This window comes from Myxine glutinosa, chromosome 14 (assembly GCF_964187855.1).
Source record: "Myxine glutinosa chromosome 14, kmMyxGlut1.1, whole genome shotgun sequence".
Classification (NCBI taxonomy): Eukaryota; Metazoa; Chordata; class Myxini; order Myxiniformes; family Myxinidae; genus Myxine; species Myxine glutinosa.
Window position 1 is genome coordinate 80,457,581 of NC_136274.1, and position 27,176 is coordinate 80,484,756.

Below are 27,176 nucleotides of genomic sequence, written 5' to 3' on the forward strand. Positions count from 1 at the left end.
CACCAAGTAATTAAAAACACCTCACCACCAAGTAATTAAAAACACCTCACCACCAAGTAATTAAAAACACCTCACCACCAAGTAATTTAAAACACCTCACCACCACATAATTCAAAACACCTCACCACCAAGTAATTCAAAACATCTCACCACCACATAATTCAAAACACCTCACCACCAAGTAATTCAAAACACCTCACCACCAAGTAATTTGAAACACCTCATCACCAAGTAATTTAAAACACCTCACCACCAAGTAATTTAAAACACCTCACCACCAAGTAATTTAAAACACCTCACCACCAAGTAATTCAAAACACCTCACCACCACGTAATTCAAAACACCTCACCACCACGTAATTCAAAACACCTCACCACCAAGTAATTTAAAACACCTCACCACCACGTAATTCAAAACACCTCACCACCATGTAATTCAAAACCCCTCACCACCAAATAATTCAAAACACCTCACCACCACGTAATTCAAAACACCTCACCACCAAGTAATTCAAAACACCTCACCACCATGTAATTCAAAACACCTCACCACCACGTAATTCAAAACACCTCACCACCACGTAATTCAAAACACCTCACCAACAAGTAATTCAAAACACCTCACCACCAAGTAATTCAAAACACCTCACCACCAAGTAATTCAAAACACCTCACCACCAAGTAATTCAAAACACCTCACCACCAAGTAATTCAAAACACCTCACCACCAAGTAATTCAAAACACCTCACCACCAAGTAATTTAAAACACCTCACCACCAAGTAATTCAAAACACCTCACCACCAAGTAATTAAAAACACCTCACCACCATGTAATTAAAAACACCTCACCACCAAGTAATTCAAAACACCTCACCACCAAGTAATTAAAAACACCTCACCACCAAGTAATTAAAAACACCTCACCACCAAGTAATTTAAAACACCTCACCACCACGTAATTCAAAACATCTCACCACCAAGTAATTCAAAACATCTCACCACCACGTAATTCAAAACACCTCACCACCAAGTAATTCAAAACACCTCACCACCAAGTAATTTAAAACACCTCACCACCAAGTAATTTAAAACACCTCACCACCAAGTAATTTAAAACACCTCACCACCAAGTAATTTAAAACACCTCACCACCAAGTAATTGAAAACACCTCACAACCATAAAACAAGTAATAAAAACACCTCACCACCACGAAATTGAAAACACCTCACCACCAAGTAATTAAAAACACCTCACCACCAAGTAATTTAAAACACCTCACCACCAAGTAATTTAAAACACCTCACCACCAAGTAATTGAAAACACCTCACAACCATAAAACAAGTAATAAAAACACCTCACCACCACGAAATTGAAAACACCTCACCACCAAGTAATTGAAAACACCTCACAACCATAAAACAAGTAATAAAAACACCTCACCACCACGAAATTGAAAACACCTCACAGCCATAAAACACGAAATTAAAAACACCTCACAGCCACATAATTATAAATACCTCACCACCACGTAATTCAAAACACCTCACCACCACGTAATTCAAAACACCTCACCACCATATGATTTAAAAACACCTCACCACCATGTGATTTAAAAACACCTAACCACCACATAATTCAAAATACCTCAACACCACGTGATTCAAAACCACCACCACGTTATTAAAAACACTTCACAACCACAGAAACAAAAGTTTGAGGGAGTCATTGAGTGAGAACAGACACTGCCCAGATGTGTAGATATATAGATAAATGACTGTACCCGAGTTGCCGTTTTGTCATGGTTTAAAACAATCATAATTCAAACAATTATTTTGCACAAATGTATTTGTAATATATGTGATATCACATTTTATAAACAATTTAAGTTGAAAACTTAAGCTGAAAAAAAAAAAAATTCCCGAAAAAATTCACAAAAAAAAAAAGAAAAATTGGAAAATTTCTCAAAACAAATCCCCTTAGGACATACCGACGGGAGAGATATGTGCATACCAGAAGTTTGGTACGATTTCACAAAAGTTTGAGAAAGTAGTTCAGTGACAAGACAAGACAGACGCTGCACAGATATATATATATATATATATATATATATATATATATATATATATATATATATAGATTTCTTCAAAATGTCAATGGGATTAGAACAGCACCGGGCAACGCCAGGTACTCTTGCTAGTTACATGTAGAGGTAGCAAGCAATGCTAGCGATAACCGCCTTATTATTCCCCTTTTGATAAAATCGAGTTCCTCATTAAAAGCCACAATGTGGATTGACACAGGACGTATACATAGTGTGTTCAAAAAGTATCCGACCTTTATTTTTCGTGCGTAAAAAAAAGAAGCTAGGGAGGCGTTGATTGGTGCACGTATGTCGGCGAGACTAATGCACACGCGTGAATTTTTTCCCACCTGCCGAAGCTGTCATTCGACGGCAGACCGCCGATGAGTGAGGACATGTATGTGAGCGCCGTCGGATTTTCGTTTTTGACAAAATGACGGAAAAACTTGAACAACGCTACTGCATCAAATTTTGTGTTTTTTGGCTTCGGGGATGTTGGATGCTTCCATTGTGATGACTGCAACTTGGTTTCTGGGTCGTACCCATAAACCCAGGACTCATCGCCAGTGATCACTGTGTTGAGGAAGCTGGGATCGCTGTTCACAGTCTCCAGCATGTCCTGTGCGATCTCCAAACGGAGTTGCTTCTGCTCAATCGTTAGCAGCTTTGGTATGAACTTCGCTGAGATTCTCCTGAAGCCCAAATCCTCCTTCATAATGGAATGAACGGTGTTGAATCTTGTGGATCGTTTCCACTTGGGAATCGCCAAGCTTTACACAAAATTTGATGCAGTAGCGTTGTTCAAGTTTTTCCGTCATTTTGTCAAAAACGAAAATCCGACGGCGCTCACTTACATGTCCTCACTCATCGGCGGTCTGTCGTCGAATGACAGCTTCTGCAGGTGGGAAAAAATTCACGCATGTGCATTAGGATCGCCTACATACGTGCACCAATCAACGCCTCCCTAGCTTCTTTTTTTTTACGCACGAAAAATAAAGGTCGGATACTTTTTGAACACTTGGTTGGTCGGATACAGTACATGCATTTGACTGCTGTGATCATGTATTTCCTCTTTTTAGCCGCGTCGCAGACGCTGCTCATAGAGTGCCCTCTGCTGTTGTTGTTGTTGTTCTTCTTCTTGTTCTTCTTCTTCTTGTTGTTCTTGCAGAGAAGACAAAACCTCGAAGCTCCACCCATTCTGGGAACCATAGCTCCACCCATTTTGGGAGAGGCTTCATATAAACAAATATCCACCATTTTATTAACTCGCATAGCTTTGAGGCCTGTTTTGTAGGCCCGTGGTGTCTTCCTCTCTCACAGTTTTATTTCAAATCAAATTCGATATATCATTTCATTTTTCACAGTTGCTAACATTGTTTTAGACTCGGTTGAAAAAAAACGGGAAGAAAATCCGATGAAAGTTGCCCTTTATAGAACTAAATGAATTCTCAAAGGCCTGTAACTTCAAGTCCATTGAGATATTTTTTTTAAAAATCGCGGCATGGTCAGTCATACACCGCCCGAAATAACAGACGGGAAAATGCCGAGATATATATATTTTGTTTAAATCGCGGCATGCTCAGTCATACACCGCCCGAAATAACAGACGGGAAAATGCCGAGATATATTAAAAATTCGTCCATTTGATGACAATCGTCACGATGAAATATTTAATTTATACGTCATCACAATAATGTGGAGAGAGGAGCATAGCTTCGTTCACGTGTCGCCACACACGGGAAAATGCCGAGATATATTAAAAATTCGTCGCCACACACGGGAAATTGCCGAGATATATTTTCACTTTGCACAAAAATAACATCAAGTAATCGAATCAATAGGAATGTTCTGTGCCTATAACATCGACGTTATAGGCACAGCTGCATCTAGGCATTGTGTAACATCGACGCGGCTTTTGTTTTAATTAAAACTTTTTGTACTTGTTATACATGTTAAGGATTTTTCACATCATGGTTTTATCATTCATCTCAAAAGTTTCAAAAAAAACCAAAATATATTTTGGGATATAAATTCCTGAGTTTTACTTTTCTTTCAACTCCCTCCCACTGATTAAAAAAACAACTTTTAATCTGTAATTTAGATTAACATTTGATTTGAATATTTTGAGATGTGTCAACGGAGCCCATACAGTTGCACAAAACTATGGCCTACGTTTGGTGCCATCTAGTACATAACTGTGACCCTTTCAGAATAATTGTCCTCTCTCTCCCTTCCATGAATGAACCAGTTGTTGTTGGCTTGCAAGTGGTGCTTTAACATGTGAGGAGGAAGATTCCCAAAGGAAGTGCAAGTGGGTCTCCGGGTGGCCAGATCGAGCTGTTGGGTGTTTCTTGAAGTTTGTGATTCTTTCTGCAAGCTCACAGGACCAGGACATACTTCAAAACGCACACATACACGCACGCACACTCACACACACACAGACACACTCATACACTCATGCACACACACTCATACACTCACACACACACTCACACTCATACACTCATGCACACACACTCATACACTCATGCACACACACTCATACACTCATGTATATGCCCTGGAGATTCCAAATAGTACCTTACACCCAAACCGATGATCAGAACCATGGATCATTCTTTAGGCACATGGGGAAACCAACCTCCTCACAAGGGCAAAGAGATTGAAAAGTTTGTAAATGGTCTTCTCCTCCAAGGAATACATTTGAGGGTGGTGATCCCTTGCAAAAAAAAGTAAATATATATATATATATGTATAACCATCATAAGTTAATAATGATATAAAATGACTGTTTCTATGTCTGCATTATGCGAACAATGCAAGCAGAGTGAACGTTGCTCATTTTGGTGGAACGTGTGTGTACCCGGCGGATCATGAACCCATAACCCTGTTAAGAGGTTGGTGTTTCTCCAGGAGCACCTGTTTGGCAGACCTTTCGCTGTCTGGAGTCTTGAAAGCATGGAAAAGATATCACAAAATACATGGCCCAGTTATGGTGAAGCCATCAATTCAAACCTTCACAAGTGTTATGGAAACCATAGTATCTATTTAATAAGCTAAATAAACGGCAAAGTAACGACAATATTGGCTATTAGGCCATAATATATGGACAAGATACATTTGGAATTATTCACATAAAGGAAACACCTTCATTTTCACAGCTGAGTTTTCAAAATTGCAGGTTGAATTCAACTTGAAAGGGAAACTAAACTCGCATTTCAAAAGCTTCTTTTTTCTATTTTGTATGCAAGATTGAGGCTCATGGAAGAGCGAGGCGACAGGGTGAAAAGGAAAGGATGGTGGATACCCCAAGTAAGATAATGAGCTAACAACAAAAGGGAGGGAGGGACAACAGGGCAGGTAACCTACAAACAAGAGCAATGGGTAAGGTATGGTTAATGGGGGTCGAAACGATTCCGGGTAGGGACGGGCGATGATCTAAGATGGTGGTGCACCGCTATTTGAAGCAATGAAGGGAACAGTGCAATTGAAATGTCTTTGGAGGCAGTTTCAAAAAAAAGAGGAATAATGGAGTGGACTTGGGCAGAAAGCCTGGATTTTGTGACTTGATCAGGAGCTGGTTACTGCAGGAACACATGCATGTTAGAGGAGCTGGCTGGGGAGGGTCAGAGGGTTGAAATAACAGAGGGAGCTCGACGGGATGAGAGGCGGTAGAAAAAACAGAGGCCACTGACCTGTCTGCAATGTGAGAGCAACAGGCCTCGTTCCTTGGCCACATCTTGGGAGATGCTCATAGTGTTGAGAGCTTTAGATTCCGCAAATTCCAAGAGAGACGGATGTGAGGAGCACTGGCCCGCAGCGGAGGGCTGTACTCCAATGTGCTACTGTACAAGGCTTTGTAGGCTGTGAGTCATTTTGATTGTTTAAGGAATGACCTGGAATGATGGATGGAGGATGCCCAGTTTGCACTGGGCATTGGAGGCCAGCTTTGCTACATAGTCAGACCAGGAGATGACAATTACGGTTGATGGTGAGGCCTGAACGTTCAAGATACTGAACCTCTTCCAGTAGCTGACCATTGGAATAGATTTGGTGGTGGGTTCATTTGGAGCAACAAATTTGCAATTTGGAGCAACCTCTTTATGGAGCAACAGAGTGAGAGACTGAGATTTGCCAGTAGTTAAAGACAGACCAGTATCTAATCAGTTCCAGGTATGTAGCTGTTGTCTTCCTGTCAGGGAATTGGGGTAATGTGGAGTCATCTGCCGAAAGGAAGCGAGGGTTTTCCAGAGCATCAGAGAGGTCATTTATGTAGGTGGATGAGGGATAGGACTGGGCCAAAGACACTGCTTTGGGGAATTCTGGGAGAGAGTTCTATTGATAGCAATATGTTGACTGCGTCGGTGGGGGGGGGGGGGGGGGGGGTCAGAAAGCCGGGAATAATGGCGGCCTTGTAGAACATAGGGACAAGCAAAGCACGATGCCAAACTGTCGAATGCCTGGGATGTCTTTTTTGCCAAAATGTCTGCCACACTTTGTTTTCTTGTTAAATTCCTTCTTGTTAAATACATCGTTTGAATATTTATTTTATCACTTGCATATTGTACGTAGACCCAAAGCTTTATTTATTTACTTATTTAGAAATATCATCCCAGTTCCAAATTAACACGTATTTCCTCTTTGGATGGTTCACAGGTTTGATCCAGCTGGCTTTAGACTATGTCTGCCATATTGAAAGCTGTTTGTTTCGTGTCCCTCATGCCTTCTCCCAAAACCTCGGCAGCAAACCTCACAGCAACACCGACATGGGAAACAGGCCCCATCAGTCCAACACCTTCATCCCTATACGATGATGCTGGAAAGAGGCGTTATATAGGTAAGCTCTCATCCTCCCAAATGTCCCAAAATCCTAATAAAACTAAATAGGATGCATCTTAGCCTATGCATAATTCCCATCATTAGCACAATGAAACAGTGGTGTTCTGCTGAAGACCTGGATGGCCAACATGCTGCAGGACAGGACATGTGTTTCGAGGAACTGTCACCAGGAATCATGATATTGATATCATAATCACAGGATGACTTTGCTTTTCTTATCGTAAAATGAACTGTCGGTGTTAGCCTGGATTTGGGTCAAGAAATTTGGACACCAGGTGCAAGTTATTATCTCACAACATCAAACTCTCTTCCAAGATGAATAATGCTTTCCCGATGGATTGGTACTTCCCCAGGGACGGATCCTTGTTAACCAGCGGACCGGGGCATTAGGAACATGACAAAGTAATTTTGTTGTTGTTGAAATGTTTGAAAAAAATTGGGCTGCCATATTCCAATCCGATCTTGAGTGCAATTGTACGAGATCAATTATGACCTTTCCCTTTGTGTCTTCGAATTGGCAAAAACAATTATGTTTTCACTTTCACTTTCAAAAACAACAACAGGAAAACGACAAGAACAAGTAAATGGAAGTTCCAGACCATTCCCCAGCTGTGAGAAGCAATTTCAGCTCAGCAAGCCGGCTGCGATGCCTGGCATTGGGTGATGCCGTGTTAGGCCCAGCTGGACTGTAATCTCAGGAAAACTTTCATAGGAAAGTATTGTCGTATGCAGACAGATTGACCAAAAGTACACGTTTCACCTGCTTCTCCAGATGTGTGCATACAAATATATGTACAGGGTGTTTCAAAAGAAACGGTGCAGTTGAAACTTAACGCCTATTGTGCAAAAACACAAGTCTCCAGAGAAAAGTAATTATTGTCAAATATGTGCATCAAAGACATGATGAGTATCTCACTTGAGTTAGTCAATAATACCTTCAACTAAATAAGCATATGGTACATTTTAATTTTAAGATTAACAAACACATGAAACGTAACTATTTTGTTTGGTGCACTTACTTTTGAAACAAATTTTTTTTTTTTGGTATACAGGTTCGAGGCTCGTGAAAGATCTAACATTTATCGCACAAAAAATCAAGGGGAAGCACAAACACAACATTTGAGAGCAGGGATATCGGGAGATCTGTGGGAGGGAGAGGGCTTGGGGGGAGGAGGCGTGGGAAGGGGGTGGTGGTGGAAGGATAAAACACAAGGACACCAAGGACTTCCAGGAAAGAAGTTGGTATTTCAAAAAAGTGAATCTGGGGTGAATTAGCGGTGGTAGAAAAGATCAAGGTTTTGGATGGGGGAAGATAAGAGATTGTGGTGAACAGCTGTTTTGAAGACCTGGAGGGAGGAGTGGGATTGAAGAGAGTGAGGGAGCTTGTTCCAGAGGCGGGAGAAAAGAGGAATGAAAGAGTGAAGGTGAGCAGAGAGTCTTGATTTTGGCAGTTTAACCATAAGAGGGTTGCAGGCAGATCTTGTGCGACCTGTAGGAATATTTGGGGGACAGAGCACACAGAGAGCTGGGGGAGCAAGGCCGGAGAGGAGTCGGTAGAAGACAGAAAGACCACCAACCTGCCTGTGGTGAGTAAGTGAAAGGCCCTCGGAGTTAGCTTCATTGCAGGAGATTCGAATGATTCTGAACGCTTTGGTTTCAACAGCGTGAAGCCGAGCTAGGTGTCAGGCAGGAGTACCGGCCCAAAGGGGAGAACAGTATTCCATTGAGCTGTGGATGAAAACCTTGTATGTGGTGAGGAGCTCAGGTGTGCCAAGGAAGGACTTCGCACGACGGAGGGTGCCCAGTCGGCGACTGGCTTTGGAGTCCAGGTTGGAAATGTGGTTTTCCCAGGAAAGATCATGGCAGATCGTGAGACCCAAAAGCTTGAGTGACAGAACTTCTTGGAGAGGATTGTTCAGTAAGTAGATGGGAGGGTTGTCCAGTTGGTATTTTCGGAGAGACATAGTAAGAGTGTGACATTTGTCAGGATTGAAAGACATGTTCCACTTGTTTGACCAGTCTGTGATTTTGTCCAGGTCTGCAGAGAGTGAGGAGGCTGCAGACTGCCGATCTGAGGGTTGAGATGGGGCAGCAGAGAGTGGAGTCATCAGCAAAGAGATAGAGAGGATTTTCCAGAGAGTCAGAGAGATCATTGATGAAGTCCAGAAAAAGCACAGGGCCCAGAACACTGCCTTGGGGAACTTCAGCTTGAACAGGAAGGGGTGATGAGAGAAACCCATTCAGGGCCACACGTTGACTACGACTAGAGAGGAAGTCTGCAAGCCATGCATGGAGATTTCTATGGATACCAAAGGAGGAGAGTTTGGTGAGCAGAGCGGGGTGCCAGACCGTATCGGAGGCACGTCATATGTCAAAGGAGACAGCTCTAATTTCCTGTTTGGCATTGAGGACCTCCATCCATGGTTGAGACAGCGGAAGCAGCATGTCCAGGGTAGAGTGACCTGGTCTGAAACCAAATTGATGATCAGAGATCAAGCCTTTGGAGAAGAGGAAAGATTTCATATCCGAAGCAATGATGGATTCCATGACTTTGCTGATAATTTGGAGAAGGCTGATTGGTCTGTGGTTGCAAGGATCTGTTTGTGCACCTTTTTGTGCAAAGCGGTGATGTTGGCTGATTTCCTAGCTGATGGCAGATGACCATGAGCAAAAGAGGGTGAAGAGAACAGAGAGAGGGAGTGAAAGAGCAGTAGAGCAGGATTTTAGGATGCATGGGCTGATGCCGTCAGGTCCAGTTGCAGAATCAGAGTCGAGGGTTGACAAAAACTTCTCCACCTTGTCAGGAGAAAAGGACACAGAGTCCAGGAGCAGCTAGGTACGATTGGGTATGGTGGGTACAGAGAGGGATAGGTTTGGGACACAAGATTTAGAGGCAAACACAGAGTTGAGGCATACAGCTTTTTCAGGAGCGGAGTCAGCTGTGTAGCCGTTTGAGGTAAGGGAGGGGATGGAGGGGGGGACAAACGCCAGAAACAGATTTGACCAGATGCCACCAGAATTTGGAAGAGGGAGACAGGTTTGAGAGTTCGCTTTTGAGAGAGGAGAGATATTGTTTCCTGGCTCTCCTGAGGGTGGACACACTTGTTTCGGCCTTTGTGAAAGGAAAGGAGATTTCCTTCTGTTGGATTTGCTTTCCAGGAGGCGAAGGCAAGTTGTTTCTGGGCAATTGCCTTCCCACAAGATTCCGTGAACCATGGACGGGAGGAAGGGTATGACAACTGAAGACGAGTTGGGATAAATCTGTGCATAAGAGAGAGCAATTTACTTTGGAAGAATTCCGAGGATGAGTTGATGTCGGAGGCGGTAGAGATGGAAGACCAGTCCTGATGATTAATAGCTGCTTGAAGACCGTGCCAGTTGGCCGGGGTCCCTCCTCCCACCCATCCCACCCTTTCATCCCCTCCCACCTCACCCTTTCCCTCTCCTCCCCCTCACCCTTCCCCCCTCCTCCCACCCTTCCCCTCCCTCCTCCCACCCTTCCCCTCCCTCCTCTCACCCTTCCCCTCCCTCCTCTCACCCTTCCCCTCCCTCCTCCCTCCCTTCCCCTCCCTCCTCTCACCCTTTCCCTCCCTCCTCCCACCCTTCCCCTCCCTCCTCCCACCCTTCCCCTCCCTCCTCTCACACTTGCTCTCCCTCCTCCCACCCCTTCCCCTCCCTCCTCCCACCCTTCCACTCCCTCCTCTCACCCTTGCCCTCCCTCCTCCCACCCCTTCCCCTCCCTCCTCCCACCCCTTCCCATCCCTCCTCTCACCCTTCTCCTCCTCCTCATACCCTTCTCCTCCCTCCTCTGACCCTTCCCCTCCCTCCTCTTACCGTTCCCCTCCCTCCTCTCACCCTTCTCCTCCCCTCCCTCCTCTCACCCTTCTCCTCCCCTCCCTCCTCTCACCCTTCCACTCCCTCCTCATACCCTTCTCCTCCCTCCACTTCCCCTTCCCCTCCCTCCTCTTACCCTTCCCCTCTCTCTTCTCACCCTTCTCCTCCCCTCCCTCCTCTCACCCTTCTCCTCCCCTCCCTCCTCTCACCCTTCTCCTCCCCTCCCTCCTCTCACCCTTCCCTCTCTCCTCTCACCCTTCCCCTCCCTCCTCTCACCCTTCCCCTCCCTCCTCTCACCCTTCCCCTCCCTCCTCTCATCCTTTCCCTCCCTCCTCTCACCCTTCCCCTCTCTCCTCTCACCCTTCTCCTCTCTCCTTATACCCTTCACCTCCCTCCTCTTACCCTTCCCCTCCCTCCTCCCACCCTTCCCCTCCCTCCTCCCACCCTCGGTTATTTTCTTGTTCTTCTGTGTATTGAAAATAGAAAATATTGGCATGTCTTGGACTTTTGCAAGTGTCTCAATCGTAGAACTTTCCCAATGCTCCTCGTGTATATAGCATGGATTCGAAGGTTTTCAGTGCATTTTCAGTATAACTTCCTTTATAATAAAGAACTGCTCCTGGACTCCGTATCCTTTCCTCCTGACAAGGTGGAAAAGTTTCTGTCAACCCTCGACTCTGATTCTGCAACTGGACCCGACGGCATCAGCCCACGGGTCCTAAAATCCTGCTCTGCTGCTCTATCTCACCCTCTCTCTGTTCTCTTCACCCTCTCTTTTGCTCAAGGTCAACTGCCATCTGCTTGGAAATCAGCCAACATCACCGCTTTGCACAAAAAAGGTGCAAAAACAGATCCTAGCAACTACAGACCAATCAGCCTTCTCCCAATTATCAGCAAAGTCATGGAATCCATCATTGCTTCTGATATGAAATCTTTCCTCTTCTCCAATGGCTTGATCTCTGATCATCAATTTGGTTTCAGACCAGGTCACTCTACTCTGGACATGCTGCTTCTGCTGTCTCAACAATGGATGGAGGTCCTCAATGCCAAACAGGAAATTAGAGCTGTCTCCCTCGACATATCACGTGCCTTCGACACGGTCTGGCACCCCGCTCTGCTCACCAAACTCTCCTCCTTTGGTATCCATGGAAATCTCCACGCATGGCTGGCGGACTTCCTCTCTAGTCGTCGTCAACGTGTGGCCCTGAATGGGTTTCTCTCATCTCCTCTTCCTGTTCAGGCTGGAGTTCCCCAAGGCAGTGTTCTGGGCCCCGTGCTTTTTCTGGTCTTCATCAATGATCTCTCTGACTCTCTCGAAAATCCTCTCTATCTCTTTGCTGATGACTCCACTCTCTGCCGCTCCATTCCTCTTCCCTCAGATCGGCAGTCTGCTGCCTCCTCACTCTCTGAAGACCTGGACAAAATCACAGACTGGTCAAACAAGTGGAACATGTCTTTCAATCCTGACAAATCTCACACTCTTACTATGTCTCTCCGAAAAGACTTACTATGTCTCTCCGAAAAGATCGACTGGACAACCCTCCCATCTACTTTCTCAACAATCCTCTCCAAGAAGTTCTGTCGCTCAAGATTTTGGGTCTCACTATCTGCCATGATCTTTCTTGGGAAAACCACATTTCCAAGCTGGCCTCCAAAGCCAGTCGCCGACTGAGCATCCTCCGTCGTGCGAAGTCCTTCCTCGGCACACCTGAGCTCCTCACCACATACAAGGCTTTCATCCGCAGCTCAATGGAATACTGTTCTCCCCTATGGGCCGGTGCTCCTGCCTCACACCTAGCTCGGCTTCACGCTGTTGAAACCAAAGCTTTCAGAATTATTGGAATCTCCCGCGATGAAGCTATCTCTGGGGGCCTTTCACTCACTCACCGCAGGCAGGTAGGTGGTCTTTCTGTCTTCTACCGACTCCTCTCCGGCCTTGCACCCCCAGCTCTCTCTCTGTGCTCTGTCCCCCAAATATTCCTACAGGTCGCACAAGATCTGCCAGCAACCCTCTGATGGTTAAACTGCCGAAATCTCGGCTCTCCGCTCACCTTCACTCTTTCATTCCTCTTTTCTCCCGCCTCTGGAACAAACTACCTCACTCCCTTCAATCCCACTCCTCCCTCCAGGTCTTTAAAACAGCTGTTCACCACCATCTCTTATCTTCCCCCATCCAAAACCTTGATCTTTTCTACCCCCGCTAATTCACCCCAGATCCACCTTGTTTGAAATTCCAACTTCTTTCCTGGAAGTCCTGGCAGTGTCCATATGTTTTATACCTCTCCCACTGCCCCCTTCCCACGCCCCCCCCCCCAAAGCCCTCGCCCTCTCTCAGATCTCTCGATGTCTCCATGTCTCTCGGTCCCTGCTCTCAAATGTTGTGTTTGTGTCCTTCCCCCTCTCTCCCCATCTTGTCTACCGCTCCCTATGTTATATGTTTTATGTGTCGGTTTGTCTTTCTGTGTGATTAATGTTCGCTCTTTCACGAGCCTCGATCTTGTATACAAAAAAAAAAAAAAAAAAAAAAAAAAAACCGACACTTTAAACAACAGATTACCAGCATCTGCAAATAATAATACAGGTGAGTAGTTGGTAAGGAATTTCGGGATGACAGATACTTACACTATATTATATATATATATATATATATATATATATATATATATATATATATATATATATATATATATATATATATATATATATATGTTGGAGCCCATCTGTGGATCGGTCCCATCGGCCAATGGGTCTGACCCATCTGTGGATGCACGAGAAATGACAATGCAGACCCATCGGCCGATGGGTCTGCGCCATCTGCGGATGTGTTGTTCACCTTGAAGGAATGTGTATGCATCATAATTCATCTCTGTTAAATTCTGTTTAACGTATTGTATCCGTATTCCGTAAATTGTATCCGTAATTGTATCCGTAATTGTATCCGTATTGTATCCGTAAATTCTGTTTAACGTATTGTATTGTTTGTGTTAAAAATCATCTCTGTTAAATTCCTACCACATGTAATTCCAATGACTGTGTACCTGATTGAAGAGCACCATTCTGTCAACACATTCCTTCAAGGTGAACAACACATCCGCAGATGGCGCAGACCCATCGGCCGATGGGTCTGCATTGTCATTTCTCGTGCATCCACAGATGGGTCAGACCCATCGGCCGATGGGACCACCGATCCACAGATGGGTTCCAACATCTATATATATATATATATATATATATATATATACTATCCGAAAGCACCCGGCGTTGCCTGGGTTCTTTTTAAATGAATTTACTACTATAATTCAGCTTTTACTCGCGGCCGTAGAAGATTGACTTCTATAATTCAGCTCAGCTTTTAATTGCGAAATGGGCCCAGCCCGGCCGAAGCAGCCTCGACCGGCCTCGTCACCTAGCCTATAACCTTCCCGGGACCCGTCCCGACATTTTTAGTTCTTTTTGAATGTATTTGCTACTATAATTCAGCTTTTACTCGCGGCCGTAGAAGATTGACTACTATAATTCAGCTCACCTTTTCATTGCGAAATAGGCCCAGCCTGGCGGAAGCGGCCTCGACACCTAGCCTAAAACCTTCCCGGGGCCCGTCACGACATTTTTTGTATTGGAGGTTTCTTCCTGTCTTTCACCGTTCAAGAGATTAGCTTGCGCAGACAAACAAACAAAGAAAAACTTTCTTTTATATATATATATATTGTATACAAGATCGAAGCTCGTGAAAGAGCGAAAATGTTGTTTTTATTTTAGAATGTAAAATGTTTTCCATCTTGCCATGTTTCCACCTGCAAGTCCTGCCGAAAGTTGTCCGGAATCTGACGGACTGATTCTGTGTGTCCACTGACAGCCGACTATGTGAAGTTCATGTCCAAAGAGCCAAAGGTGCCATGTTCTATCACAGAGGTGATGGAACGCATGAAACTCAAATACGGCGATAAGTTTCAGTACGCAAGCAACGTGGAGGTGATGTCCGGGCGTCCGGAGAATGTGCCCAGGAATGTGAGCGTCCTCGCGGTCGAAGGTTGCCACTCTTTCGTCGTGATCAATTGGCTACCTCCGGGGAACTCCAGCATCACCGGTGGGGGTTTTTTTGGTGGACCACTGGATGAGTGAAAGAACAAATCATGTGTGCATGTGTGAACATAGAAACATGAGTGCTTAACAAGTTGCAACAGCTATTTTCATGTACACTCTGCATTCTGATTAATGATTGCTTGAAGCTCTGATATGCTTATGGAAGTTTGATTTTTTCCTTAACATTTATGATTCCCCAAGTGTTAGGGTTGGTAGATGTTTTGCCAAAATATCTACCAGATTATTGAAATTTTCACTCAATATTTTTTGGATGAAAAAACGAAATCCTTACTCTACCCTCCAAGTCTGAATGCTGAGCATTAAGCGAGGAAGCAGCACGTACCATACTCATACCATAGTACCGTACTCGTACCATAGTACGTACCATACGTACTCAGATTGGATACACTACGCACAATACAATACCCCCAGGTCTGGCATGAAGAGGATTTGACACCGTTTAACAATAATTCATGTAATAAGCGAACAGTCTCCTTTGGTGGATGTTGTACCCATCAAGCTTGATTTGAATGTCCTATTTTTACCCCATGACCATAATTTGCCTTTTCCAGTAATTTTCTCAAAATTGAAACATTTTGAAGACTCCCCTGAGAGATAACATACATAATTACATTGAAACATCTGACAAAGAAAAGCAAAACCTCGTTTTGAGCTCTGCATGGCAGGCAAACGCTTTAGCAATACATGACCTTACCTGTTACTTTGTTCACAATCCTGAACTAGAACGTCCGTCACTCAGTAGAGAGCATACCTCCACCTGGTTGGCCATATCACTTAATGGTGAAGAATCACTTCGAAAAATTAAATAACTCTCATATCCGAATCCATATTCAGATCTTCACCAAAATCGAATCGATTCTTCCTTGTCACACAAACAACCTCTACAACAAGTTTCGCCCAAATTGATCCATAACTTTTTGAGATATCCTGCTATGTATCGTTTTTGGCCCAATCACCCAATGGTGAAGAATCACTTAGAAAATTAAATAATTCTCATATCCGAATCCATATTCAGATCTTCACCAAAATCGAATCGATTCTTCCTTGTCACACAAACAACCTCTACAACAAGTTTCGCCCAAATTGATCCATAACTTTTTGAGATATCCTGCTTTGTATCGTTTTTGGCCATATCTCCCAATGGTGAAGAATCACTTAAACACTTCTAGTAGCCGGATCCGAATCCCGATCTTCACCAAAATTGAATCATTTCGTCCTTTTGACATATGCTACATTTCTGCCAAATTTGGTCCGAATCCGTTCACAACGTTTTGAGATATTTTGTTCACAAACAAACAGACAGGGGTGAAAACATAACCTCCATCCACCTTCGGTGGTGGAGGCAATTAATGTTTATCTTCTATTCACCAGAATCATTTGTATTTTAAAATGCTATAAAACAGCATCTTTTTAGCTGCGACGAGCAGCTCTATGAGAGGACCGCGTTGTTGTTCTTGTTGTTGGGGTGCCTTTTTGAATAGCGCATGCGCATACACTCGGACGTGCGTTGGTATGAGGTAAGAACATCGCGGGCTAAAATCGCGATTTGTTTGAAGAAACCAGAATAAATTTAGCAACAAAGACAACATGAATGTTTTCATATCAATCTCGTTTCACAGAACTTCACACAAATTAGGTGTAATTATTGAATAGCACATGCGCATACACTCGGACGTGCGTTGGTAGCCATGAGGTAAGAACATCGCGGACTAAAATCGCGCATGCGTATAATTTCATGACTGGTCGAATTTGGTAGCGCATATTGCAACGGATATCCTCATGATTCTACACGTCGCAGCTGGTGACCACACTGTGGTCATTTTTCTCTTGTTCCTTCAGAAAAGGTACCAGCCTTGGTTGTTTTGTTGCTGTACCAGCCTCGGTGGCATAACGGTTAGAACGTCCGCTCGATTCTTCCTCGATTCTTCTGCGAGGTTGGCATTTTAAACCTGGCCGAATCATACCAAAGACTCTGAAGATGGTATGTGCTGCTTCCTTGCTTAACACTCAGCATTCAAAATGGATTGAGCATGGACAAACAACTATACGTTGGTATTCGTTGCACAGGCCTTGATGGGTCCAATGGCCTCCTTCGTCGACGTTGCTTGTAAGAGAACTACCATTATATTGTTAGCCCGCGTTGGACTTAGTCCAAAATGGGGGCTTATGGATTTCGTCTCGCCCGTCCGTGCGTCTGCAACCATTTCTCCGAGATGTATGGTCCGATTTTGTTCATACTTGGCACGAAGGCAACACATGACGGTATACATATACACATCATTTTGTTTCGCGATGTGATCAAAGATGGCCGACTGGTGGCTATTCTAGTTGTAAAAAAAACCGCAATGTTGAACACGTCCTCAACCATTTCTCGGACATGCATTTATGGATGTTGTTCAAACTTGGCACTCAAATAATGAATTATGGCTTACATATGCACGTCATTTTTTTTTCGACAACAGATCCAAGATGGCCGACTTGCAGCCATTTTGTTACTGAAACGTGTCCTCAACCATTTCTTGACCATGCATGGTCCGATTTTGTTCAAACATGGCACAAGCACAGTACATGATGACCTCAATTTATTATGTGGTCATCATGTGGGGTTTTTGTTGTGGTCATCATGTGGGGGTTAAGTCTACCGACTGGTAGACTGGTGGCCATTTTAGTTGTAAAAAAGCTCGGAGGCGAGTGTGAAATCAATATCTGATATCCATAAGAAAAAACAGTTGTAGGTATGTCGGATGTAGTTAGAGTTTGGGCCTGTTATAGTAAACCACTCCTTTCCTATTCCACCTCCAGACGCTGCATGACGTCATTGCCGGGCACTGCAGGGGGCCCAGCAATGATGCCTGCTGAAAGGGAGTACGCAGTTTTCACTCCGGTTTCTTGCTTTCTTGTTTGTTTGTTTGTTTGTTTGTCCAGCCGATATATCAGCCATCCTTTGAGCTAGGAAGCTAAAATTTCGACACGTTAGTGAGCAAGTACTTGGTCAAAACTGTATTTTTTGTTTTTTGATTAATCAATTAATTGATGAGGTATTTAATTATTAGCGATTAATTAAGTACTTATACATTTCCTTTCTCATCTGGGCATTATCTCAGGCACCTTTTGAGCTAGGAAGCTGATATTTGGACATGCCAATGATCAAGTGATTTGGCTGTAAAGGCTATTTTTGATTTATTGATTAATCAATTAATCAATAATTATTTAATTCTTCGATTAATGACTTAATTTAATAAATTGTTTTAAAGTTACAGATTTAGATGAAACGGTGGTGGTTTAGGTATTATATTAGCTTATATTAGTTTAGGTATATTATTAGCCTGGTGTTGGCTTTGCGGTTAGTGGTGCCAGCTTGGGATCCTAGGATCCTGGGTTCGAATCCCGGTCGATTGCTAAATTAACACCAGGCGGGTTGACTCAGCCTGTCATCCTTCCGAGGTCGGCAAATTGAGTACCAGCTTGTTGGGATGAATGATCATGGTGTGTACCCCAGTTTAGAATAGGTACACCATATCCCTGTACATCGTAAGAGCGTCAGGAAGGGCATCCGGCCATAAAAACATTGCCTCAAACAGGGAACCATGATTGTCATGGGGCCCGCAAGGCTAACCCCCGCTGTAGCGGGGAAAATGGCCTTAAAACGATCATTCATTCATTCATTAGCCAGTTTATTAATTATTTAATAATTTTATGATCATTATTGATTTGTTTTCATTATTAATCATTTATTTATTTTCTTTCTCATCTGGGCAATATCTCAGGCACCATTTGAGCAAGGAAGCTGATATTTGGACACGATAGTGACCAAGTGATGTGGCTATAAAGGATATTTTTGATTTATTGACAAATCAATTAATCGATTAGTTATTTATTGATTAATAAATTAATTATTTAATTGTTTTTATTAATGAATAATTTAATTTAATTTCTAAAAGTTACATCTTCGGATGAAGCACTAGTGGTTTAGTTATGCTCTTAGCCAATTGATTGAGAAAATATTTTGTGATAATCTTTTATTGATTTTAATTATGCAATTAATCAATCAATTATTGTACACCTCTCCCTCCCAATAGAGTCTCTATGAGCTGCATGGCAGTATGCTGGAGGATATTTAATTATTTGGCATGGGGGTGGTGTACTTTGAACGTATCTGTAGTTGCTACTTGCCGGAAAAGCTTCCGGCAAGTATGTTGATCGGTTGGTTTGTCTGTCTGTTTGTCTGATTGTCTGTATGTGCGCAGCACTACGTCTACACCATTCCACGTAAAATCACCAAACTTTACACATATTTGTCTTGCCCTGGAATAGACTGTGCCAATTGATGACGTCATCGGTCACGTGGTTCGGCCGCCATCTTGGAAAAACAGAAAAACTTTGCACCTCTATATCTCCGAAAGTGCTGAATAGAAAAAATTGAGACATGGCTCATTGTAAAGAACTCTCCATGGGGAATAAAATATGTTAATGATGATGTCATAGGTGCGGACGTCATAATTTGACAAGTACAAAACTTCATCCGATCAAGATGAAATTTCTTGAGCATAATCTAGGAATAAATTAGTTTAGATATAAATGATGACAAAATAGATGATAGTAAACAAATAACAATGACATCATTGGTCACGTGGTTCGGGCACAATATTTGTCCAAAATGGCTGATAAAAAAGTATATTCCAGCAAGTCCTCGGTCTCTGACCGATTTTTCCTTTTGTTTGTTTTCTTGTTTGTCTGGGCATTATCTCAGCCATAATTTGAGCTAGAAAGCTGAAATTTGGGCACAATCGTAAGTAAGTACTTTGTAAAAAAACAGTATTTTAAATTTTTTATTAATCAATTAATTGATGAGTTACTCTTTTATTATCGATTAATTAAGTATTTATATATTTCCTTTCTCTTCTGACCATTATCTCAGGCACCTTTTGAGTTAGGAAGCTGATATTTGTACATGCCAATGACCATGTGATTTGGCTGTAAAGCCTATTTTGATTGATTGATTAATCAATTAATCGAATAATTATTTAATTATTCGGTTAATGACTAAAATTTTTTTTTAAAGTAACAGATTCGGATGAAATGGTGGTGGTTTATGTGTTCTATTAGTCAATTGATTAATTATTTTTTGGGGATTATTATTTATTTATTTTCATTATTAATCATTTATTTATTTTCTTTCTCATCTGGGCAATATCTCAGGCACCTTTTGAGCTCGGAAGCTAATACCCCCATGCCACTTATGCCGATCGACCCCGATCTGCACAACGGGAACGATCCTATTTGGAACGGGATCAATCGGCATGATCGTAAACGGAACGTCTTCGATCTTTGTCGATCGGGACAAAAAAATAGATCGGGGCGATTTTTTAAACATGTTTAAAATTTCCATCCCGATCTGAAATAGCGGGACTGATCGTGATTACAGCGTGAATGCAACGTAGTCCATCGGAATGATCGTAGTTAGAACGGCTTGATCGTGATTACAGCGTCGTTGCAGCGGGAGGATTATCTTGTGCCGTTTCGACGACGATCGTTACCTATCCGTCCCGCTCCAATGCCGATCAAAGCCGCTGTATATAAATCGGTCCGGATTGCATCGGCCTCACCCGATCAAGTATTTCGACGCGACAATTTTTGTCAACGTTGTTAAGTGGAATTGATAACTGCATGAGCCAAATTGCATTGCCCAATAACCCCATGGTCTAAAATTAAAAGCGGTACAAGTTAAACAAATATTATTAATGATCAATTTTACCGCTTTTAATTTTATGACCTTTTAATTAAGTGAATGCAAACTTTGATCCCCTCTACCCAGCAAAAACTTGTCAAATTTTTAGCTTTTATTTTGAAGACCTTTCATTTTGCAATGCATTTTCATTTCTCGGACATGCATTTATGGATGTTGTTCAAACTTGGCACTCAAATAATGAATTATGGCTTACATATGCACGTCATTTTTTTTTCGACAACAGATCCAAGATGGCCGACTTGCAGCCATTTTGTTACTGAAACGTGTCCTCAACCATTTCTTGACCATGCATGGTCCGATTTTGTTCAAACATGGCACAAGCACAGTACATGATGACCTCAATTTATTATGTGGTCATCATGTGGGGTTTTTGGTGCGGTCATCATGTGGGGGTTAAGTCTACCGACTGGTAGAGTTGGTCTTATTTTGAAGACCTTTCATTTTGCAATGCATTTTCATCCCCTCAACCCAGCAATAATAACTTCTCCCTTTCCAACCAACACAAGGCATATCAAGTTTCATAATGTTTATTGTCACATGAATATCAATAGAAATCATTATATCAATGCAATACATAACAATACAACAATGTCCTCCAAAATGTCTTTCAACTCCTTCCCATAGTGTCTCTAATGATGTCTCACTATCCTCTCCTGCCATGGAACTGCACCAGCAGGGCTGTTAAAATAGAGTCTCAGTACCTCCCTCTGACGCTTGGCCTCTACACTGTCCCTGTTACCTCGAACTGCCTGCTCCACCTCTAACATGTTGGCTTGATCTCTCCATTCACCAGGGATGATGTTGTGTCGATAATCCTCCTGGTCCACCTCGGCATGCTGAATACTTGGTAACCGGATGCGGAGCATGTTGTGCAGACAGATAGCAGTTTCGACCAGGTCACGCACCACCTCAGGACACTGTTGTAGTGTCTTGAGCAAGCATTGCCAACGGTTTGCCAAGATGCCAAAGGCGTTCTCCACCACTCGTCGACCCCTTGAGATGCGGTAGTTGTAGACGAGTTGTTCAGGAGAGAGTCCACGTCTGGCATAGGGTTTCATCAAGTAGGTGCGGAGAGCAAAGGCATCATCTCCAAGGATGAAGAATGGCATCTCTTCATCATCGTTCCGCATGGCCAGGGGGTCGGGGAATCCAATGGTTTAATTCTCTATGCACTCTTTGAGCTCCGAAGCATTGAAAATCTGAGCATCTGACATGTGTCCCATTCCACCAACATCCACCCACAAGAACTTATAGTCGGCGTCCACCAGTGCCATCAACACGATCGAGAAGAAGGCCTTGTAGTTGTGGTAGAGGCTGCCTGAGTTGGGTGCGCATCTGAGGGCGACGTGTTTGCCATCAAGAGCTCCGAGCACATGAGGGATGTTCCATTTACTTTCGAAATCATCAGCGACTTCTGTCCATTCTTCTGGGGTGGTAGGGCACTTCACCATTTCTTCTTTGAACTCTGCAACGATGGCTTGACACACATCCGGAATGAACTTGACGATGGTGTTTCTGCTGACGCTGAGGTCGTAGGAGAGAGTTGGGTAGAGGTCTCCTGTAGCCAGATGCCTCAGGGTGATGGCGAGCTTCATTCCAGGTTGTAGGGCCTTTCTCAGCCTGATATCTTCTTTCTCAATCCTCGGGGTGATTCTGTGGAGGATTTCATCAAAGAGAGCAGGTGGCATCCTCACAAAGTTCTGGAAAGAGTTGATGTCCTCCAGCCTCAGTTCATTCATCAAGCGGTCGTAGTGCCCAAACTGCAATCTTCTTTCTTCTGTCAACCATGGCCGGACCCAGAACTGAGGGGCTTTTTTTTTTCTTCTTTTTTGTATACAAGATCGAGGCTCGTGAAAGAGCTAACATTAATCACACAGAAAGACAAACCGACACATAAAACATATAACATGGGGAGCGGTAGACAAGATGGGGCGAGAGGGGGAGGAACACAAACACAACATCTGAGAGCAGGGACATCGAGAGATCTGTGGGAGGGAGAGGGCTTTGGGGGAGGAGGCATGGAAAGGGGGGGGGGGGGGGTGGGAGAGGTATAAAACATATGGACACTGCCAGGACTTCCAGGAAAGAAGTTGGAATTTCAAACAAGGTGGATCTGGGGTGAATTCGTGGGGGTAGAAAAGATCAAGGTTTTGGATGGGGAAAGATAAGAGATTGTGGTGAACAGCTGTTTTAAAGACCTGGAGGGAGGAGTGGGATTGAAGGGAGTGTGGGAGTTTGTTCCAGAGGCGGGAGAAAAGAGGAATGAAAGAGTGAAGGTGAGCAGCGAGCCGAGATTTCGGCAGTTTAACCATCAGAGGGTTGCTGGCAGATCTTGTGCGACCTGAAGGAATATTTGGGGGACAAAGCACAGAGAGAGCTGGGGGAGCAAGGCCGGAGAGGAGTCGGTAGAAGACAGAAAGACCACCTACCTGCCTGCGGTGAGTGAGTGAAAGGCCCTCGGAGATAGCTTCATCACAGGAGATTCCAATGATTCTGAAAGCTTTGGTTTCTCTTCTTCTTCTTCTCATTCTTCTTCTCACTTGAGCAGCTCTTCTTTCATTAATTGCATATTGTTGGAGAAGTAGAGCGAGCTGCAGACGGCCATTTCTCTGATGTTGGTCCATGGCTGTCTTCGACGATACTGATGATCGGCAAGCAAATCGGGCCCTATTTATACGGATCGGGACCTGAAATCTGCTTTTTAGTCGGCTTAAAGACGGGAATAGAGCGTAGTTAGATCGGTTTGGTCGGGAATGACGTAGTTGAAACGGCAATAGATCGGCAGCATCGGCGTTGGATCAGTTTTAGATCGGCGGCGATCGGGAATGCAGCGTGGTTACAGCGTACGCGAGCGGGAACACAGCGGCTCTAAACGGCTTCGATCGGGTCTTCAGGGACCCGATCTACCCACGATGAGCGTGGTTACAGCGTCGTGATCGTAATCGGAGCGTACTTAGGACGTAGATACAGCGTAGATGACCAGTTTTTTCCCAAAGTGTCCCGATCGCTCCCGACCTGGAGATCGGGGCTAATCAGGGCCAATCGGCATAAGTGGAATTGGGGGCATAATATTTGGACATGAAAATGCAATTAGGCTGTAATAGTCCTTGAGCCAGACCAAAAGTAATGCTCCGGCGGAGGGAGTAATTCTCATTATGATTTTCCATTAGACCAATGTCTCAAGTGTCAGAAAAGGTGTGATGGACATCTGAGAACGGTAGCTTAGTGCCCGGATGGACGCCATCTTTGAAACCACCCAGCTCGAAAATGCCCATTTGGTGGGGTACATTGTTGCACGTGTATCTGGACTTCTATACTAGCTATCGATGTGCGGTTGACGACTAAATATACGTCCGATGTGTACCGTCTAAATAAAAAATAATATGAAGCATTTTGTTTTAGATTAATTATTATAAAAATCAATTATCGAAAAAAAATCATATATTTTTCAATATTTTATTATTAGACTTGTACTTTTTTTAGTGAAACAACACTGGTATGATTTTCCAAATTATGCATTGTGCTACACCGTTTATCTGTCTATAAAAATAACTCAAAAACTAAAACATATCATCCACCACGAGTTTACAACAAATAAATGTAAAGAGGCATAAAATGACTTAGGCCGCCGCTGGCATTATCTATTCTGACGATAACGCAAGTTATGAATGTCGTACGGAGAGGATTTTAACACCATACGATATCTAATAAGCAGGCGGAAATTGTTACATAGGAAATCTGCACTTTGGTGGCCATCTTGGATTTCAAAATGGCCGCCAATTATATTAATTATTCATTACTAGAGTTTGGAAAGACGAATGGAGCTGATTTTAACACCATACGATGTATCTATCTATAATTCCAGTAATCTCTGTCTGTACGTTTGTACGTTTGTACGTTTGTCTGTTTGTCTGTGACCGCTGTTTCTCGACAACTACCGGTCCGATATACTTGAAACTTGCCAGGTATATTGCTGGGGACCCGAGGATGTGCCTTTTCAAGGTTTGAAATTAATCGGACAAGTACTTACCGAGCTATGGCGATTTAGCCGTTCGCCGTTCGCTTTGCCGTTGCGAATGGACCAAACCATTCATGTAAATAGAGGGGGGGGGGGGGGGGGGGGTTCTGTGGTCGTTCGCTTTGGCTTTGCGAATGGACCAAACCATTCATGTAAATAGAGGGGGGGGTTCTGTGGTCGTTCGCTTTGGCTTTGCGAATGGACCAAACCATTCATGTAAATAGAGGGGGGGGGGGGGTTCTGTGGTCGTTGCGAATGGACCAAACCATTCACATCGAATCATCGAATCACATCGAATGGACCAAACCGTTCGCTTTGGACCAAACCATTGCATGTAAATAGAGGGGGGGGTTCTGTGGTCGTTGCGAATGGACCAAACCATTCATGTTTTTTTTTTTTTTTTTTTTGGCAAGGAACGGGCACCCACGTACGGGCACGTCCTAGCTTATATATAGTACGGGCATGCCCTAGTCTATCTATAATTCCAGTAATCTCTGTGTGTATGTGTGTGTGTCTGTGTGTGTGTGTGTGTGTGTTTGTCTGTGACCGCTGTTTCTCGACAACTACCGGTCCGATATACTTGAAACTTGCCAGGTATATTGCTGGGGACCCGAGGATGTGCCTTTTCAAGGTTTGAAATTAATCGGACAAGTGGTTCCCAAGGTATGGTCACCGTACTCGCAAGCCGTTCGCTTTGGCTTTGCGAATGGACCAAACCATTTCATGTAAATAGAGGGGGGGGGGGGGGGTTCTGTGGTCGTTACTGCCACGTGGTTTCAAAGTTGCCAATGAACCAAACCATTTCATGTAAATAGAGGGGGGGGGGTTCTGTGGTCGTTACTGCCACGTGGTTTCAAAGTTTTTTTTTGTTGTTGTTGTTTGCACGCATGTTTTTTTGCACGCACGTACGGGCAAGCACGTACGTGCGGGCACGCCCTAGTATTCCTAATAAGCAAGCGGAGGTATCATTGAACATGTCATGTTTTAGTCAAATAACACCGGTATGATCTTCCAAATTATACATTTTGCTAAACCGTTTATCTGTCTATAAAGATTTTCAGGCAATTTGGCCTGCATTATAATAGAGAACAACATATGCTATACAATATACAGTGCACACAAAGTTAATCATCAGAGTCGCCATCAGAGTCATTGGCATCCTGAGCCACGATAGCATCATCCTGCACCATGTTGGAGCATCCCTGCAGCTTACACACAACAGTGCACTTCAACCCATTCAGTATGCAGGAGCAATCTGACGGTCGACACGTCCTTCTGCATGTGCATGAGATGAGATTCAAGACGACATCTGGAGCTGGTAGACCCGCCATCCATCGGATTGTGAGCGAACCGCCATCATCGAGTTCCCAACCATGTCCTGCTGATGGTGTTGGGACGTCTGGTAGGTTTTCAAGGCTGCGTCGCCAGATAGCCGCCTGATAGTTGGCCCTAAGCGTATGCTGCATCAAGGAGTCTTCACAAGGCGGCAATTGTCCAGATTCGATCTGGCCCTTCTTTGCACAGAACATGTGATAACGGAGCGAATTAACACCGACGATCTTCGTGTTCTTGGCGTACAGCTGACACGTGTAGGCCTGAATGCTATTGAAGACGTCTGTTGGTACATTCCACGAAGATCCCAGATCTGTGAATGCTTGAAGATACAGCTCATTCGCTTGCACAAGCTTCAAAGCCTTTATCTTTCCTTGGCTAGCCAGAGCACTCACAGTGTCACACCCGCTCCATGCATGAAGCCCTGGCAATGCACTGCAAACTCCAGACCCCAATACCGCAGCCAACTTTCCAACGTCGATCATTCTGACTCGAACCTTTGTTCCTCGTCTGATGAAGAGCTGACTATCGATGGTTCTGCTGAGATGAAGACTGATGATCAGAACGTCGGTGTCATCTGCCACTAAGATGATCGTCTTGTAGTGGGTAGCGGCGTGCTTTGCGTGGAGAAACATACGCGTGTCTGCTTCCTCGTGGCTACATTCGAGTGCTTGCACCAACTTCCACCTATCGCGGGTCAGTACCAGACATTTTTCACCACAGGTGACATACAGTGTTCTGTTGCCTAGCTTTTCGCGATTTGTTTCATGTTTCCACGACTCCGCCAGAAACACAACCAGTTTCTCCTTTGTCTGGCTGCAAGCAAGGAGACGCCGCCAGTTCATGATTTTGTGTGCGGGTCTGATCTCGCTGAAACTGATGCCTTCATTTGAACCGTGGTTCACACGCTCAGCTGCTTTGATGGATTCTTCTGTGTATGTGTCAAAGACAACATCGATGCGCTCACTGCCTTGACCAGCATGAAGCGCTGCAGCAAGGATGCGGTCAGATAGTTCTTCGAACGTGTCGTTCTCGCCATGCATCTTTTGTATGAGAGCCATCGCATCAATTATTGTTGCACTTCGCTTGTCAACGTTCTCGGCTGGTTCCACAAGACCTTCCATGTGTTTCGCAAGTGCAGCTTTGTTCGTTTTTTTCATTGACCCATCAACGTTTGCCAAAGACCATGGTAACGGCCCTAGTGGGTGACAAAGGAC

The 27,176-nt window shown here is 44.0% G+C and overlaps 1 protein-coding gene across 2 annotated transcripts in view; it reads left to right on the forward strand.

Moving 5' to 3' along the window:
• Positions 1-27,176, forward strand: part of LOC137439960 (uncharacterized) — a 128,878-nt gene that overhangs the window by 60,301 nt on the left and 41,401 nt on the right. For both annotated transcript variants that reach the window (XM_068136258.2, XM_068136259.2), the window contains exons 10-11: positions 6,828-6,920; positions 14,613-14,843. In XM_068136258.2, the coding sequence (XP_067992359.2) occupies positions 6,828-6,920; positions 14,613-14,843 (324 nt within the window). The remainder of the gene's footprint in view (positions 1-6,827; positions 6,921-14,612; positions 14,844-27,176) is intronic.